Source organism: Diospyros lotus, chromosome 4 (assembly GCF_014633365.1).
Source record: "Diospyros lotus cultivar Yz01 chromosome 4, ASM1463336v1, whole genome shotgun sequence".
NCBI classification, from domain to species: Eukaryota; Viridiplantae; Streptophyta; class Magnoliopsida; order Ericales; family Ebenaceae; genus Diospyros; species Diospyros lotus.
The window spans coordinates 3,390,741-3,409,963 of NC_068341.1; the positions used below are offsets into that span (position 1 = coordinate 3,390,741).

Consider the following 19,223-nt stretch of genomic DNA (forward strand, 5'->3'; position numbering starts at 1 on the left):
TAAACTATCAGACCGAAGGTCAGAAAACCAATAACTTTCTCCATGTCAGCTCATAATTCTGCCTTGGAGAAAACGAGAGAACGAAAATGGCCATAGGATCACTACCCTAAGTTGAAAAATGAATTGATAAGAATTCTCAGTCCAACTTGAGACGCCACTAGAGTTGAGTGCTGCAAGCTTGCAGTTAATGCTAATTCATGCAGCCATGCGCTCCCTATGTCCAAAGCAACAGAAACACATTTGAAATGCTTTGACAATCTAACCAGCACATCTAGTTTACATTACATCAGAGGAGAAAAACATTCGTGACAGCATACAGCAGAAATCTAACCTACTCCTACAGAAAATTGTCGGTAAAGACAATTTAAGATGTACTTAGGTGTGACGTGCCTGGATAAAAACTTGTGTACAGCAAATAATGCAATGCACTGGGTTGCTATAATAATCGCAGTTACTGGTGGATCAATGTGACTCTTGGGTTGAGCGAACCCATGTATTTGTTCCCTGAACAAAGGATTAATACACCTCTACAGCATCCTAGGTTTACAAAATCTGGGAACAGGAGTAAGTTGGTACCTAAATGACTGCTATACTTGTTCTGAGCTTCTTGAACCAGTAAGAGAGTTCGTACGGGCAAGCAACATATTGTACAGGCTATCAGATGTTGGACGATCAGCTGGATTCTTCTCGGTACATTGGCGGTATACATCAACAAGAAATTTCAATGTTTCTAATCCTGCTGCCTCTAATCTCCCTGGGTCCGTGCCAGATTGAGACATTGCAGGCCCCTCTGATAAAACCAATGCTTCCAGCTCTTCTGTCAGTGGCGGCCGTTTTCCAGTCTGCTTAAAGCAAAGCACCGATCATATTCAGCCAAAACTTTCATAACATTGTTGTGTTTCAAAAGGATAATTCACAAATGGCATGGCCTCGGTGTTTTGTAGAAAACTATACTTGGCACACACATACACAGAGGTAATACCTGTAGAAGGTCACGAGCATCTGATTCTGACAACCCAGAATAAGGGAATTGCAAAGTCAATAGTTCCAATATCAAACACCCAAATGACCAAATATCCACCTCCTGTAGCCAAACAAGAACAATTTATGAGCCACAGAATTGAATTCAACAATCACATGTTTGTCTACTGTAAGTCACTTGCAAAGGAGTACAGTGACAATTAGTAGGATGAAAGACTCCTGCCTAAATGCAGCTCCCGTCGCAACCACTTTGTGCTTTCACCTTCCCCCTTCCCCAATTTCTTATATGCCCCGAAAAAAGAAAGAAAGGTGCCAGCCTCATGTGGAAAGCCTACACAAATTTTTGAAGAACCAATAGAATAAAGGATACCCAACATAACTTCCAATCTGTCTCTTTCCCTCAGAACAAGGACCCCCCAGATGGGCCCAAATCATAGGTTGCAGTAACACCACTGGAGGCTTCATTGTGTACAATTGGGCAGAAGTTTAGTTCTAGACTTATTCTATAACCACTACATAACATTTCCCCTCTTGGCCCACCAAATGACCATCTCCTTACAGCCAAATCATGACAGGCTTGATAGCAAATGGATTCCACTCAAGAAACCTCAAGACAAGGTTTCAAAATCCACCATCTCCAAAATGCTCTCATAAAAGCTAAAAGGGAAGAGGAAGGGGAAGCTTTATCAAAGGTTTATTATAAGATCATATTTGCACACATTTGAAAAAATTGGATGGAATGAAACAAGTTTGTAGCAAAAGAAGAGAAAGACCAAAAAGAATTTGGTGATTAAGCAAGAAATGAAATGTAATTAAGGTATGGTGTAGTCAATTGCCTAAAAAAACTGCCCCCTTTATCTAGGGATCACATCAATAAAAAAAAAAAGGTTAAGAACACTGAAAACAAAGAGGCTTAGTTAAATTGAGAAAAGTTAAATGACTAAATAAATTATTAAGAGGAAGAAACTCACCAGCCCATACATGCTGGGTTTATGCATTGCCCGAAACACCTCAGGAGCCATCCAACGTGGAGTCCCAACACAAACATTTGGTGGAGGTATCCCATTATGCGAAATACAGCATAAATGCAAGGAAGAACGAAGGGGGATGGCTCTATCAAAATCACACAGCTTGATGACAGGTGTTCCATCAGGTCTCCTGTTATCCAGATCAATCAAAATGTTTTCACTCTTTATGTCACGATGAATTATGTGTTTGCGATGCAGCTCCACCAATGCACAAGCAACATCTCTAGCAATGTACAATGCCAATTCCATCCCAACGTGCTTCTCACCAGCTCTGGATAGCTTCTCTAAATAAATCTGTCACATAATAAGTAAAATAAATGAAGTAGACATTATAAGCCAAATAAATCAAGCATATGTAGTTTAGGCGTATTGATAAATTATAAGAAAAATCACCTTTAAGGAGCCCCCTTTTATGTGCTCCATCAAGATAGCAGACTGCAATATGCGATGCCCAGGGTCGTCATCCGACTGAACCCACTTGGAAGATATCTGGTGACCATAAGTTTCAACAATGCAAGAGTGTTGCCTAACAGCATTTAACATCCTCACCTCCCCCAACAAACTATATTCAAAATTCCTAATTGCTTCTGTAGAAGTCCCACCCACTTCTAGTGTACGCACCTGCAGTAATGAACAAGTTAGGCATGCTACAAGGTCAGGCCTTTTTCTTTATTACATTTAGCATGTTAATTCAAGTGCGATCAAGTTCCTTAAGATCCAAGACTAGCAGAAGGTGAAAACTAGAATTCAATTTTGAGACCCTTAAAAGGGAAAAAAAAAAAAATGAAAGATGTAGTCAGCAAAATAAATGCTGATGTATATGTGCAAAGGCAACAATGGTGTTAAAAATGAGCACAACAGAACATAGTAGCAATAATTAGAAGCAGTATAGATCTTTGGCCAAAATAATTCTGGAACAAAATTTAGCATGAACAAAAGGTAGTGCATACCAAATATACCCAAGAAATGTTGGCATTAGCAAGACACAAACCTTTGCTACAGCCTCAACAGATCCAAAATTGCATTGAAAGAGTGTACTAGAAGCTCCTTTTTCTATTTCATTGCGTGTAGACAAAGAAGGAAAGGAACAATTTGGTCCAAGACTGTTATCTGCCACATGGAGAGCATTAATCCGGCTCAAAGGAACATACCTGAAACAGAAAATTCCTTAATTAGGGTAAAAGGCTAAAAGCATCCACAGTCACATGATCAGACACAACATTCAGCAACAAAACAAGCTTGGCCCGACAGATCGCACAAAACAGGCAACAGACCAAGGAACTTGGGCACTTTAGCATGTTAGCACCAGCAGTACAAAAGCATATATAAGTTACCCTACCAGAAGTCTTTTTCTTTTCTTTTTTACTATTCTGTAAGTAATGATGTTAACAGTAATACGTTAAAACATGATAACAACTCTATCTTCTACTTCTGAGGCTTAATTATAAGCAAACATGTTAACTATATCATTTTGTGAGAACAACATAAATATATCTGTTAGCCCCAAAATGAAATCAAGCAAACAAGAATGCAAGTCCATATCTGAATCTTCCAGTCATTTTAAAAAAAGAAAAAAAAAAAAGCTTTAATCTACATTTGCATTGGCAGTTGTATATCAAGAGAAGTTGGTTCTGATGGGATGCAAACATGATTAGCAACCTAAAACAAAAAAATAATAATAATTAAATAAAGCATGGCAATAAAGAGAACCAAGAATCATATAAATTATAGTAGTAGTATTTACCTGCAGAAATATTCAGAATCTGTTTCCTCCCTTATATCATGTGGATGACATGCATCGACTATCATGCGAACCCATGCATCGCCCTTCTTGATAACAACGATATTCCATGCATGGGGTGAGAAATCTAAGTAGCCCCGAACAAGTTCACAAGGTACACGAGGTTCCATCCGGTCACAAAGATACTAGAGAAGATTATGATTTGTCAGTTCAGAAATAAATCTAGGAAGGAAATAGTGCAACCACCTAAAATTATAAATGGATGGATGAACTACAATACAATCACCTTGAGAAGCAATGCTCTATGTCTACACACACCAAACTGGAGAGTCCCAATAGAAACCACAATGCAATTTTGTCTTCTTTTTATTGATTGAAGTGATTTCTCGCATAGATTGGGGAATGCAATATCTTCTCCAGTATCTTTTGAGGATTTTCTGATACTGTCACTGTTTCCAGTTGGGCAGGTACAGACAAAGGGCTTTCTATAGTTTGAACCTGACACAGCTTTTCGTGTCCTCTCAATGACTGCACTTTTATCACTGCCCCCAAAGTGGTCTGATACAAAAAGAGCAAGCAATGATACAATCTGAAGGGTATCTGTCCCAAACTGTTCTCGTTGTTTGATAGAACCATTAATGTGCTTAAAATGAAATACTAATGCTTGAGCACACAGTACAATGGCATCCAACTCTTCATCATTTTTCCTGAAAAAAATATACAATCACTAAGATTTGGAACTTGTTTACTAAAAGGATAATGGCAGAAGGTAACATATGTTTCAACATCAAACATGTGTACAACAGGAATTACCTATCTAAAACAATGACCTCACGTGAGTCAAGATGAAGATTTTGTTCATAGCTCCTCAGTGGCATGAATGGCCGATCTCGTCCTGCGTCATAGAAGCCATCAGGTAGATAGTCATCAGAGCTACATAATGATGTATTACTATATTTGCATGATAGATCGGCATGATCATCGGTTGGTCTCCTAGACTTGCTAGGTTTTGGATTATCAAAATCCCTATCAGGAAGTGGTCTTTTTGACTTTGGAACACTCTTACATAAAGCCAAAGATGAGCCTTCATCATGCAACCTAGCCGCATCTGAAATATCAAAAGATGTACCAAGACCAGAACAGTCATCTTCACTCTCCTTGCATATTTTGACAGAGTTAGCTGTCGCACACGAGCACTTGTCTACAAGAGACTCCTTTCTCAAACAGATATCACCATCCTCAACACTAGTAATATCACTCTTGTCTGCACCAGAATATAATTCTTTATCATCAATGTCAGGATCAGCAATGGCTGATGGATTTTCTGCACAAGATTCAGAAGCAAGCATAGCATGCTGACAAGGTTTGCATTTGTCAGCTGCTTTTTGGGCCAATAACTCAGTATGGTCTTCACCTTTCCACTTCCTACTGCTATTCAAACGTTCTTGGCGAGCTCTCTGTTGTAAATAATAACGACGTTTCCAACCCTTTCCAGGCCTCCTTGCCGCAAAACACCGATTGTTTGATGAGGGTCCAATTAAATGGCTGGATGAGTTAATAGGAAAACCTGACGGACACAAAATTTACAGCCATTTAAAATCCTTTCAAATAAAACAATTACAAAGAATCACATCACCTTACGCGCGCGCGGGGGAGGAGGTTATAATAAAAGGAATGTAATGTCTAAAAGAAATATCTTGCTAATATTTTTACAGATCCCACCTTTTCGAGATACGCTGTCATCAATCTTTTGAACACCAGCTTCATATACATCCATTTCAACAGCAGAGCAGATGAATTCATCATTTGATTCATCCTTGAGGTTTCCCTCCAAATTGCAGGATATCCATGAAGGTATATGATAACCACCAAGAAGCTTATTGCACTAGAATCATGAGCACCGACAAAATTGTTGGAATTAAGAACTCAGACAAAGATGTGCAACTTGTACAAAATTCAAAGTAATAAACCACAAATTCAACACCAGAGGGGAATGACTTCCAAATTATACATAGTACTGAAAACTCAGAACAAATCAACGTAACAAAGTATAGTAATAAAAGCTGAACACAATTGCCAGTATACATGCATATAGATAACTAACCAAACTAAATGCAGCTACAAACTCAATAACTTGCAGGGGGAATGTAAAATTGAACTTCGGAAGTAAAAGAATATTAGTATTTCAACTATTACAAGAAAAAATTTTACATGAAAAACCAAAAGCCAAGGATTGTCCTCTTTGTATTTCAGTTTTAAGTTTGAATTCATTTTCAGTTTTGAGTGTCTGTTTTGAAATTGTTGAAACACATTCTTTTTATCTATAGCGTTTTCCACGTTTTAAAAATTTTGAGCGTATTTGTAATAAAAACAGCCAAAACGACTTTTTGTTACTTTGAGTTTTCTTTACAAAATTTTTCCTCGTTTTCGAAAAGGCCTTTTTGAAAATATGAAAATAAACACGTTTTTACTGTTTTGAAAAATTGAAAACAACAAAGAGAACAAGCGTTGTTCTATTCATGTTTCAGTTTTGAATTTTAAATTTATTTTCAATTTTTTGTTTTGAGTGTCTGTTTTGAGATTGCTAAAAACACGTTCTTTTTATCTATAGCGCTTTCTGCATTTTGAAAATTCTAAGCGTGTTTGTGATGAAAATAGCAAAAACGACTTTTTTTGTTTTGAATTTTCTTTACAAAATTTTTCCTTGTTTTCGAAAATGCGTTTTTGAAAATATGAAAATAAACACGTTTTCACTATTTTGAAAAACTGAAAACAGCAAAGAGAACACGCCTATTTTTTGCCATAGTCCGCAAATACATTCCAAGCCCAGATACTTAAACAACACACAGGACACAACCAACATGGATAGGCAGACAAGCAATTTCCAAAAAGAAAAGGGTTAAGACGCGGCTCAGCATGTATACCTCAAATATATTATATACCTTAATGTGTAGTTTACATAAAATAAATCATGCTCTATATTCTTGCAGTTAAAAATGATAATATAAAATATAAAATTTCCTCTCTCTCTCTCTCTCTAAGAACTTAAGCTTTTAGATAAAGTAAAATAACAATACAAAGATAATGTTATACTTCTATAGTAGCTTCAAGTTTTTAAACAAGATGCTCATCAATTATTTAACACATGTAATACAAAATGAATATATTAGAAAGGCTTAACATATGTTCTAGAAAAATCTTGATGATTAAACTTTTGGAATGTGCAGTTCCTAATTTTAAATGGCTTAAAGATGCAAGACTAATAAGTATAAATCTACACTATCTATATCACATTATTGATTTTTATCTTATTTTAAAAGGTAAATCATCAAATTATCCCTCCAACTCTAGTCATTTCTCAATTTTAACCTTGGGCTTACAAATTTTCTATTTATGCCTGTCAACTTCACATTGAAGCCAATGTGATCTAATCAGTTATTGGTAAATATCAAAAATAAAAAGAAAAAACTATCATGCAATATAATTGCTTTCTAAGTAAGCTAATATTAAGACAACACTATAAAATAACTATCAAGATAATATGGAGAGAGAAAATTATTGACCACTTAGATGAAAGAATTTTTTAATGTTAACATAATAATCGATAAATGTCAATACATGACTTGCTGGTGCTAACTTACCTAAAACAACTATTACTTTTCACTTCCATTTTAATTCTCTAATCTAGGCAATTATATTTTAGAGCAAGTGCCAAATAAGCCATTATACTTTGGCATGGCCTCGAGGCCAAATTGGCCACTATATTTTGAAATGGGCCAAATAAACCACTATACTTTAAGAGTTGGGGCCAAATTGGCTAGTATACTTGGAAAAGACAAACCACAATGGTGTGGGTCACGTTTGTGACTATGTGGGGTTTTTTTGATTGGGGATGGAGTTGGTGTTGTTAATTAATAGAATTAAGACACCATTGGATGGCGTTAAAAAGACATGAATCATAATGGATAGCATGGCCCAAATATGAAAATACAATGGCTTATTTGGTGCTTCTTAAGATACAGTGGCCAAATTGGCCCCAAGTCTGAAACGCAGCGGCCTATTTGGCCCTTCTTAGAATACAGTGGCCAAATTGGCCCCAACGCCGAAGAACAATTGCTTATTTTCCACATTGCCCTATATTTTATGTATAAAAAATTTAAATATTGATTTATATTTGAAACACTTAATCTGTTAAAATTATTTTCTTCACATAATGAAATGATGGCGACTACTGATTACTATTTCTAGACATAATGAAATGGACTATATGACTCCAGTGCGAAAGCTGGAGACTTTAGAAGAAAATTAGAGGGCCAAAAATGACATTGAAAATTAGATAAAAATCAAAAGGACAATTTAATAGAACACCCATTTTTAAACTTATAATTTGGTTCTAACTTAATTAACCAATAGAGATTTAATATCTTGTCATGGAACAGCTGTCTTCCAAGAGAATTTAAGTGTGACAGTAAAAAAATGTCACAAAAAAAAATTAAAAAATAATAGGATGTAAACACAGTCTTCGACAAGTGTAGAGTCAATACAACATTATTGTAGAAATTTTTGTGCCTCAGACAGTTACAGATTGATTAACATGCGAACTAAAACAGAAATGTCAAGAAGCCAATTCAGCCATTATCCATTGTTAGCAATTTATTAGCATGTGGAAGAATACCAGACCCCAAAAGAAAATTAGAGAAGAGAGCATGCCACAAATGATACATGGTCATGATTTAGGAATAGCAATACATCAAGATATCAAAGCCATAATCCCACTAGCTAGAGCCTGCTACATGAATTCTAGCTTGCTAATCATTTCTATTTACAGTCAGATCTTCTATAAGGCCCTTATAACTCATATATAAAGGTCTCTCCTACCAAGTTTTCTTAGTCTTCCTCTAACTCTTTTGCAAGAGGCATTCTATTTCATCCACTCACCTCACAAGAGCCTCCATTGCTCTTCTTCTCATTTGACCCAAAAAACCATCTTTATCATGTCTCACGCGTTTAGGTGTCAATGAAACAGCCTTAGCTTATCTCTCATTGCATACATGCAATACAGCATCTCCTAAGAGGGCTATGCCCCAACAGTTTTCTTCAATGACTAATGCACCAGCAATTCCACCACAAAAGGTAGAAGATATAAAATATTTAAACATCAGATTAGTAACACATTGTTTAGCCACAAGTGAAACATGATAAGCCATAACTGCATGAAAAATGCTGTGAATGCTGAGAGAAATAGATATGAGACTCGCTAGGGGAAAAGGGCAAGAAAATTATATAGACAAGCAAATAACACAAACTTCCCTACTATGGAAATTAAAACCTCTAATTCAAGAACAAAACATGAGACAAGAAATGAAATACCCTCAAACACCTACAAGAATCCTAGCAGATAATACAAGTTCAAAAGAACCACTTGTTTTATCATACATCCTAATTTAAGTTTAATATATACCTGAAGATTTAGCTTCTGAAGGTTATGCATTGAGCCAAGTTTGAGACAGCTCAATGATGTTAACCTATTATTTGACAAGTCCAAGAATTCCAACCTTTGTAGGGATGATAGACCCGAAGGTAATTCCACCAATTTATTATATGTGACTTTCAATGAAATCAAGGCATTTAAACACGTAACCTCGGCTGGCAAAGTCCTCAACTTATTGAATGAAAGATCTAGATACTCCAAATTTTTAAGGCAGCCAATTTCTGGAGGCAGGTATCTGCAGGGAAGACAATGAACAGAAATCACTAATTTGTCCAAGATGCAATATGTCAACAAACTTTGGCCAGTTCAAATTTGAGAGGGGGAAAAATGTGAAATATTACTCTACTGCTTGTTATACCCGTATTCATAATACCCTAGAATGACCAAAACTGATATCCAGAAAAGGGCACACTAAAAACAGATAGTTATACCCCATTCTTTTTTCCCACTAATAGAACATTAAATGAATCAATATTTGACATTAAGATTCAAATCACTAGTTTGTTCAAAAAAAGTACGGTCCACTAAGAAAGACATTGTGTCTAAATAAATGTGCACTTGCAGGTGCTGAGACTGTCATTATCTAGGCCAACCAATGTGCCAGGTCCCATGAAACAGTAGTCGTGTAAGAAATAGAAGTCAAGATACTAGACTAACCACACGATGCCACAGAGGTTTTGATAAGCAAAAATCGTACATTATTTCCATGCATCTGCAGCATGACCAACAATAATCCATATTAGACATTGTTTCATTATTCTCAAAACTACACAATCAAATTCAAAAGCTCAATTCTTTATTTCCAAAACCCTGTTCCACATACATCCCTTCTCCATGTTGACTGACTGCAAACCCCCAATACAAGGTTGCAAGTCAAAACAGTCCAACTGACATACCTTATCTCTAACTTCTAATTCACTACATCCTCCCATAACCTTTAGTTTTGGATCAATCATTCAGAGATTTTTGCAACCTCAAATGCATTGACAGTCAAATGCTTTTATACAAGAAAGCACAAAATATGGCATGCCGTAGAGGGGTTTGTTTCCAGTTTTGTACCTAAACTCTTAAATGACACCGTGATATTTAAGGATCTATTCATGTCGAAGTTCATCCAGTCCAAGAATAACTAGTTTTTTCTAAAATGGGACTGTGGAAATGACTCTTCCTTACATTTCTATGCCGTGGAGGGGGTTAAAGATTCAATGAACTGAACTCAATCAACTTGCCTACACATTTCATAATAAACATCAAAACAACTAAACTGTTGGCACAGGGCCTGCTTGGCCGCATGATTTTCTTACCTGATAGAGAAGTGACAAACAGAGAGTTTGGTAAGGCGCTTAAGCCTACCAATCTCATTCAACAACGGGAATGCCGATGACCTCGGGGGCACCTTGCAGAGGTCAAGCTCCTTCAAAGACCTCAACTTGTCCAAACACAAACCCCCGAAACTCGGGGAACCCACCTTCACCTGCAAGCATTCGAGCTCAACCAAGTCCCTAATCTCCGCAGGGAACAAATTCACCTCATTCCCAAAAAACTTCAGGGTCTTCAGGCTTCCGAGCCCACCGATCCACTTCGGAATCAAATTAAACGCATTCTTGTACACGTAGAGCCCTTCCACAGAGCCCTCCAACCGGTTGGGCACCGACAAATCTAAACTTTTTCCAGAAACATCAAGAACGGAGTCGCAATCCGAACCATCCCGACTCAAGTTCGTGTCCGACGCTTCTAATTTTTCGGTATTTTCGACTTCTTTTGACGGATCCTCCTCTACGATCGGTGCTTCGTCGGAATTGGCGACCTGCATTGCTTAACGCTAATATATAGATATAGATATATACAGAGAAAAGAGAGAATTGGGAGGAGCGTGGGGGAGAGAAGAACAGAGACGCTCCTCGAGAGAAACCCTAGAATACAGACGAGAAGACGTTACGCGCAAGTTTTAACTATGCAAGGGAAAGGAGACCTCCGCGTGTAAAAAGTCCAAAATGACCTTCCCTTGGTGGGAGAATTTATCCTCCCTTCGATGGTGATTTGGACATCCTGATTGAAATTTAGTTTCAAGGTACGATTATTAGAATTATCCTAAATTACACGTGCTTTTTTCTCTTTCAATGTTTTTGCTTCTAATAATAATGCCAACAAAATCAGCTTATGGTTATGGTGGTAGTTACTGTTTATGATTTTCAAATATCACATTAAGAGTTTGAAAATTACATCAGATAAATCATTCATTTCTATGTCACAAAATTATTTTATTATTTATATTAGATATATAACTTTTGTCCTACAAAAACAACATTAGAAAAGGGGACAAATAACATAAGTTTTACTCTAAATATGCAACATCGAGAGGGGGGCAGGGTTGAGCCCATCACATGAACTTTTTTTCTTCTTTCTCAAAATATATTTTTAATTCTAAAATATTTTTGATTAAATTTAATATTTATATCTTATTTTGTAGTACACGAGGATCTATAACTAAATATATTTAATGAGCTCATCAACAGTAGTGTTTGTTAATTAAGATATAGATAAAAAAAATAAAATATAAAAAATATTTTAAATAAAAATATTTTTTATTATATTTATTAAATTTATTTACTGACTCTTGAAAAAAAATCATGTAACTTCTTATTTAAATCTTTTCAGATAAATTTATCTCTCTCTCTTCGAATAAATTTATTTTGATTCTTACAGATAAAAAAAATTACGTTTAAATCCTCTAATGTATTCTAAAAAATTTAACAAATAATTTGATAAAAATTTTCAATCTTATCTTAACTATTACATATCTAAGTTCATAAAACATTTCAATCTTATCTTAAACAAGTTTATCTTACTCATTTTAATAAATATTACTCAAAAAAAAAAAAAGATAAAACCTTAGGGTTAATCTTTAATATAAACAATCATCGTATCAAGAATAATTTTTATGTTTAATCAAGACTCTCATCTTTATTAGGATCAGAGGATGATGGTAAATGTGGCCTGAGCCTGTTTTGAGTTACTCAAAGAACAAGTAGCAACATCGCAACAGCCTATCAAACTGCTCACCGAATCTAACATAACCTGCATACATTTGGAATTTTGAATCATGAAAGAAGATAGCTGCTGCCTGTATCAGGATCAACATGAACAAGTGAACCTGAACAAAGATGCCATTTAAGAAGCAGGTTCAACCCAACAAACCAACATTTCCTTATCTACAGAAGCCTCTGAACACAGGCGAAATTATTCCATCTAATAAAGTTTAGAAGCCTGGGAAAAGCTTCACATGATGTACAGATACATCGGCTATCTTGGTTCACATAATATACTTCCAGTACCATTTAACAGTCATCAATATGTGAATTTAGAAGGAAATAGGAAGTACAGATAGATGGAAGGCTATTTAATAACAAAAGCCTTCCAAAATAGTAGTCATTAGGGGATCAGTAGTTCTGGGACCAGTTTGCAGCACTTCCAACTCTTGGCATCCCAGTTTCCTTCTTAGACTCTGCATCCACCTTGAACGTTGCTCCACACACCTGACCAGAGCTGTCCACCCTTGGCACCGGCTTTAACTCGTTAAGGGGGTGCTCAAAACTCCTCAAGCCTCCAGAGTTCGTAAAGAAACAGCCTGAGGATGTAATAGAATGGTTAAAGCGAGAGACATTCTCATAAGTAAAATTTTTCACTAGCAAAAAGAGAACACAAGTGTATGAGAGAGGGTGAAACCGATGCCAGAAACAACTCAACCAAGTCTCTTTTGAACTGAATTTTTCAGCAAATTAATAAATTAGCTGCAAAAATGTAAACCAAATCAAACAAGAAGCTGGCAGGTTCCCAAATTGCTAATGGTAAAAACAATGACAATGAAGGCTCGTGGAGTTTTTCATGACAAAGAATATTATAAAGTTTCATTTCAAACACATTTCCCCCAGATTATGGGATGATTGCTGTAGCATTTGCCCCTAGTTTCCACGCATAATTCTGACAGATTTCAAATAAGATTTGTTATCCTTGATCTAAGCCTGTTTTGTTAATTTACCCACAAATTCCGAACAATTACCAGCTCATGTAGGAAATAATCCCCTTGCAATCATGAATTTAGGTACAGATGTCTATACATTATACCTTTTGGAAATGGTGCAAAGGATTTGCCACAGCCTTTCTTCACAACCTCTGTATCATCCCCAAGGACAAGATGCCCCTCAGAATCAGTTCCCCAGAAGAATGGAACACTTCCATCAGCATCCTGTGGCACAGGAGAGATACCACATACAGGAATATGTCATTAGAAAAAACAGCTTTACACAAAACTTCAGCAGAATATCAATGCCCAGGCCCAAGGTAAACTTACTGCAGCCACAAAGGTTGTTTTTGAGGAGGAATCATAGAGAATAAACGCAAATTTCCCATGAAGATCTCTCACAACCTGATCAGCAGGATATGGACCTCTATCTCTTAAAGTTCTGTAAGCTTCTATAACAATGATCACTTCATTTGCTGCCTTGTTTAACCCATACTGTTGTTTAAGATGAGCAACATTTTCAATGTGGCCTTGAAACAAGCAGAATATATCATCCACAACTGCAAACAATCTAGCAGAGGAGGTAGAAAAATACATGTTAAAACATCCAGCAACATAAAAAGTGAGGGGCTAGTTATGAGAGCCCAAAATCTATGAAAAATAATAGTGATGTCTTGAGAATAAAGAGGGGTGATTTATTTAACCAAGACTGGATGATAAAAGTTGAGCTTGAGCATGTAAGAATTCTCTTGTGGCTCACATAATAATTGATGTAAATATCTCATCATATAAATGAGTAAGAATTATGTCAAGCCCTTGAATTAGGGCTTGCAATTTGGTAGTATAGGTACGTAAGATTGATAGAGAGAAAGAGAACAAAAAGAAAGAGGGAGGGAAAGAGAGAATGAAGAGAGAGGAATTGATTATTCACTTCAACGATACCTCTCAAAGTGTCGTAGGTCCTTGTTTATAGGACCTCTAGCTACATCAACAATGTCCTAACTACCTCAAACGGCTTCAGTTAGCCATTTGAACAGTTCTAATAACTCCTTGATTTCCTCATTTAGACCCTAACATTTTACAATATTACACACTCCTCCCTAAGGTCGTGACAAATTATCTTGACTCTTACATGGTAATTGAAGTAAATATTTTATCAGATATCACGGTGTTTATCTGATAAGATAATTAAAGGATTTAATAAGATAATTGATTACTTAAAATTCAATTTGTTTAAAAGATATGTATAACTCCTGATAAGTACTTCTACTATTATAAATAAGGGTTTGATCCTCTCCCTACTCGATACACAAAAAACAAATTACAATTAAATATTTTACATCCATCATCAAGGTCGGGGGTTAAGGAGGAGAAATCAAATCTGACTGTTTTCGTCATCAACCAGCAGTCTCCTTCATGGCTTTAAGTTCTGATGGATCAAGGTACGTTTTTTGTTTAATCGCCTTATGTGAATTACAAGAAGTTTCTAAGGTTATGGGCATGTTGATTTATTGTTTGTTATTATCTTTACAAGCAATATTATAACTTACAGAGCACAATATATTACTCCAATGCACACAGAAGATTTTTCCGTTTGTATGCCAAGCTAATTCAGGAAAATAAAAATGACTCCATACAATGGTATTAAGAAACAAAATATATATAAAAAATAGAAACCATCAGAACTCCTAACTTGTGTAGACAACAATATTCAAACATCCCAAACTGCTAAACAGACCACTGGATATATGATTTCATTGTTGACTTTAGAAGGCCTTCAGATATATATGTATACAAACACACCTACAAAAAAGGATCAAAGCAACTGAAGTCAATATGCACTTCTTTCTTTTTGTCCAGTATCAATAATGGACAGCAAAGGATCAAAAGAAATTAACTGGATGATAGATATGCACTTTGTCATTTAATATAGGGGCGAACAAGGATATATTAGTTCATAAGACAAGGTCATAAGGACAAAAACAACACTCAGATCAGTATGCCCACCAACACTACGAAGGAAAGGAGTAAACAAATCAGCAATCAACAGATTCCTCACTCGAAATAAGAAATCTACAATCTTTTGGTGGAAATAGAAGTATCAAAACAAAAAAAATGCATGCCACAAAACATAAAAAGATACATCAGAATGAAGCCTGAACAATGGATTTAGTGATTTACTACCCAAAGCGAACAAAATAAGCATCATCAAACATGGTAAATGAGACGAACTGAGAAAAGGTGTCATCGAGATCTACGAGCTCACATCATCCAAACAACAGTAGCCAATCTCGCAACAAATCCATACAACCCAGAATCCCTATCTATTCTGTGAACAAAACTGAAAACAACAGATCAAGGATGAGAGTGTTGAACCTGGGGAGAAGCGGGTTTTGTTTTTCCATGGAGTAGGCCACGAAACCCGAAGCGCCGAGGTTGATGGTGACCGAACCAGGATGAACAGACGTGAAGTGTTGAGCCAAAAACCCATCTTTCAGAGCCGAAACCGACTCTGAATGCGGAGTCTGCAGAGCTTCGGGGCTTTTGGCAACCGATTTGTCGAACACTGCCAACATTTTCTCGGCTTATTGATTGGGATTTGGGAATCGCTCACAACAAGGCAAAGATTGCTTGATTGATTGATGGCTTCTGAAACGAGTGGAGATTGGGGAAACAGAGAAGTGAGATTTAAAGACGTTTCTTGAAGCAGATCCTGGTTCCCAAAATGCCCCCCCTCTCCATCGCTAATTACGGAATTACGTGGATTTATCTATGACAACTATCAATTAATTTAAATTATCCATAAGCAAAGCATCACTTGCAATTGATGGATGGATTATGTTTTTCCATTTTTTATACAAACTTTTTTCAGAAAAATTAGGGCAACCAATTAACACTTCTAAATTAATAAGATTAAGGGTAGGGTGACTCTAGAAGTTCACCATTGATGATAAGTCAACTTATCAAAATTATTATTATTATTGAGATAATTTATTTATTAGCATTTGTTAAAATGAGTAAGATAAACTTGTATCCACGTAAAATTAGAATGTTTTCTGAATCAAGATATAGAATGATCAAGATAAATGTGAGAAGTATTTTAAGATTTTTATGACTGTTTGTTAAATTTGTTGTAATGTATTAGAAGGCATATGCGTTATTTTTTCGTATTTGTACAATTCAAGATAAATTTATCTAAAGGGAGAAGCTAAATTTATTTGAACAATCCCAAATAAAAACTTATGCAACTTCTTTTTAGTAAGTTTCTAAATAAGCTTAATACAATAAAAAATAAAATTGTCTAAAATACTTTTCATATTCTATTTTTTTCAGCTCATATATTAATTAACAAACCCTATTATCGTTTGTTAAAATAAACAAGATAAGGTTAAAATACTTTTTAGACCAAAATATGAAATAATCAAGATAAGGTTGTGAAATATTTCAAAATTTTTGTCATATTATTTGTTAAATTTTTTAGAATACATTAGGGAATATATATATATATATATATATTTTATCTATAACATCCAAGATAAATTTATTTCTAGAGGGGATAAATTTATCTTTAGAGGGAGAGAGATAAATTTATCTGAACAATTCAAGATAAGAAATCGCATGATTTTTTTTCTAACGGCTTATCAAATAAATTTAATAAATATAATAGAAAACACTTTTATGTATAATACTTTCTATATTTTACTTTTTTTAGCCAATATCTTAATTAACAAACAAAACCTCAATTAATATATTATCCAATTATAAGTCAATTTAAATCACTTACTCATGTTTTTAGTTATCATATTATCTTAATTAGATAGTGATCAGTAACTAGTTAATCAAAATTGTGACAATTTTAATTTATTTTGTTCAAAAATAGTTATATAAGAAAATTTATAATTAGAGAAAAAATTAGAGAATTTACAAAAATTAGAGAAGAATGTGAAAAAATGTAATCACTAGCCCTTATTAGTCTCCAAATCCAAGTAAAATCCCAATTTATCTCTAAAGAAGTGTAAAAACCAATCAATTCATAATTGAAAGGAAGTCCAATTTGTCTTTAAACAATAAAAGCGAATTAGTCTTCAACTTATTTTTGAATCGAAGAAACAAAATAATTTCTAATTTGAAATTAGGAATGCAAATATAGTGTTTGAAAATTCAATCAAAAATCTCATTTACTAGGAAAAGCAAGAAAATTCAAAGAATTGTGTGTTTAAAAATTGAGAAAAATAAGAAAATTCAATTAGAATTTCATTTATTTAAAAGTTATTTTGCTTCCACATTCCAAAAATAAAATAGAGAGTAGTGAATTCATTACTCTTTAATTTGCTTTTACAATTCAAAGATGAATAAGATTTTATTTAATTTGTGAATTTATTAGCTTTTACACTTATGTCATGTGGAGACAAATTGGAATTTTGCTTATATTTAAAAAGGTAAATTTGGTATTATTGCTTTTAATTGATTTATAGCAATATAATTATATATCAATGTTTAAGATTAATTGGGGTATTGCGGTCATTTTCTTTGTTCGACACATAAATTTAGTTTTTTTTTTAAACAAAAAATGATATCAAAAGTGGTTTTTGATAAAAAAAAAAAAAAAAGAGAGAATATTTTGGCCATTAAAATACACGCGATTTTCACCATATTATAATATTACAAATCAAAGATACTCCAACAATCTTATCATAATCTTTTAAATGAAAAATCTTCTAACAACCATCAAAAAATAGATACACCTATTAATGAATGAATGTTCATTTAGTTAGACGATGGAAGTTCATTTCGAGTCATTTATAAATAACACCCACATCAAACATAAGAAACCCTCAAGGTTTTCATCTATTTTCTAAAAATCAATATCATCATGAAGTCAGTTGGGATGGTTAGTGTGCTGTTCTTGGTGGCGTTTTATGCCCAATTTGAGTTGAATATTGCTACTGCAAGTGCTCGTTTTCCTCCTCTGACTGTTAACCCTAAAGGCCTGAAGCTGGATTTGGGTATCATTTTCATCCCTTTTCTCATCTTAGTTAATTAATTAATGTTTTCAATTGCAAGATTAGTTAATTGTGAATTCAAGTTCTAAAAAAAGACAATTTTTTCTTGGGATTTATTGAATGAACAGGTTGCTCAGCAGCGGAATGTATGCCAGAGAAGGCTTCTTGTTGTGGCTGTGATCTTTCAAAGTTTCCACCAGTCTGCGGGAAGTGTTGTTAATTAGCTCGATCTTCAGTTTAATTAATGAATAATAAAGGTTAATAGTTAACTCTTTCAAAGTTTCTCTCTATTTTTTGCTACCAAATCATCTTTTGGCTCCGCTTTGGGATGAGTTTGTTATTTTTATTTTTAATTAATTTGTAATAATATAATTATGCGTCCTTATTTAAAATTAATTAGAATATTATAGTTATTTTCTTTTCCAGCATATAAATCTAATTTTTTACCAAAAAATAATGTTAAATGAGGTCCTCCCAATCTCCCATTAAAGTTAAAACTAGAAGATAGTTTAATTGTGAGAAGATTTAATGAATTTTCACTTTTTTTTAATAATATTTTGCATAATATTAATTTATACCATTTTTTATAATTTATTTTATCGTAAGTAAAAAAATAGAAGTAGTGATGGTTATGAGTATAAAGTATTACAGTAAATAAAACAAATATTGAAGGGTAGTTTTGGTAATCCAATTCCAAGACGAACACCGAGACGATGCTCCCGTTCCAACTTCGAAAACATAAAAATATTGTAATAAAGAAATATTCCATGGGCTGCATCTGGTCAATGATCTTGAACGGTGACGTGTCTCCACATCGTTTGTCACTCAGCCCTTATCTTGCCCCCCAAATAAAATAACGGGTTACTTCTGGAAAAGTCGGGTCAGGTAGGTGGGTCAAAGCATCACAACGGCTCTAACACAGTATGGGGAAAGACTTCATCCTTCTTGGGTGCAATCC

The 19,223-nt window shown here is 34.7% G+C and overlaps 2 protein-coding genes across 2 annotated transcripts; both read right to left on the reverse strand.

Moving 5' to 3' along the window:
- Positions 1-246: 246 nt before the first annotated feature.
- On the reverse strand, positions 247-11,175 carry LOC127799939 (uncharacterized). Its single transcript, XM_052334240.1, has 11 exons — positions 10,546-11,175; positions 9,212-9,476; positions 5,473-5,635; positions 4,564-5,317; positions 4,037-4,457; positions 3,754-3,935; positions 3,001-3,160; positions 2,403-2,630; positions 1,953-2,303; positions 983-1,084; positions 247-842 (listed from the first exon to the last, which is right to left on the reverse strand). Exons 1-11 carry the CDS (start codon positions 11,052-11,054, stop codon positions 588-590), a joined length of 3,390 nt encoding a protein of 1,129 aa, XP_052190200.1. The 5' UTR covers positions 11,055-11,175; the 3' UTR covers positions 247-587.
- Positions 11,176-12,382: 1,207 nt separating this feature from the next.
- LOC127800477 (stem-specific protein TSJT1-like) lies at positions 12,383-15,930 on the reverse strand. Its single transcript, XM_052335092.1, has 4 exons — positions 15,639-15,930; positions 13,593-13,833; positions 13,367-13,487; positions 12,383-12,869 (listed from the first exon to the last, which is right to left on the reverse strand). Exons 1-4 carry the CDS (start codon positions 15,836-15,838, stop codon positions 12,682-12,684), a joined length of 750 nt encoding a protein of 249 aa, XP_052191052.1. The 5' UTR covers positions 15,839-15,930; the 3' UTR covers positions 12,383-12,681.
- Between the last annotated feature and the right edge of the window lie 3,293 nt (positions 15,931-19,223).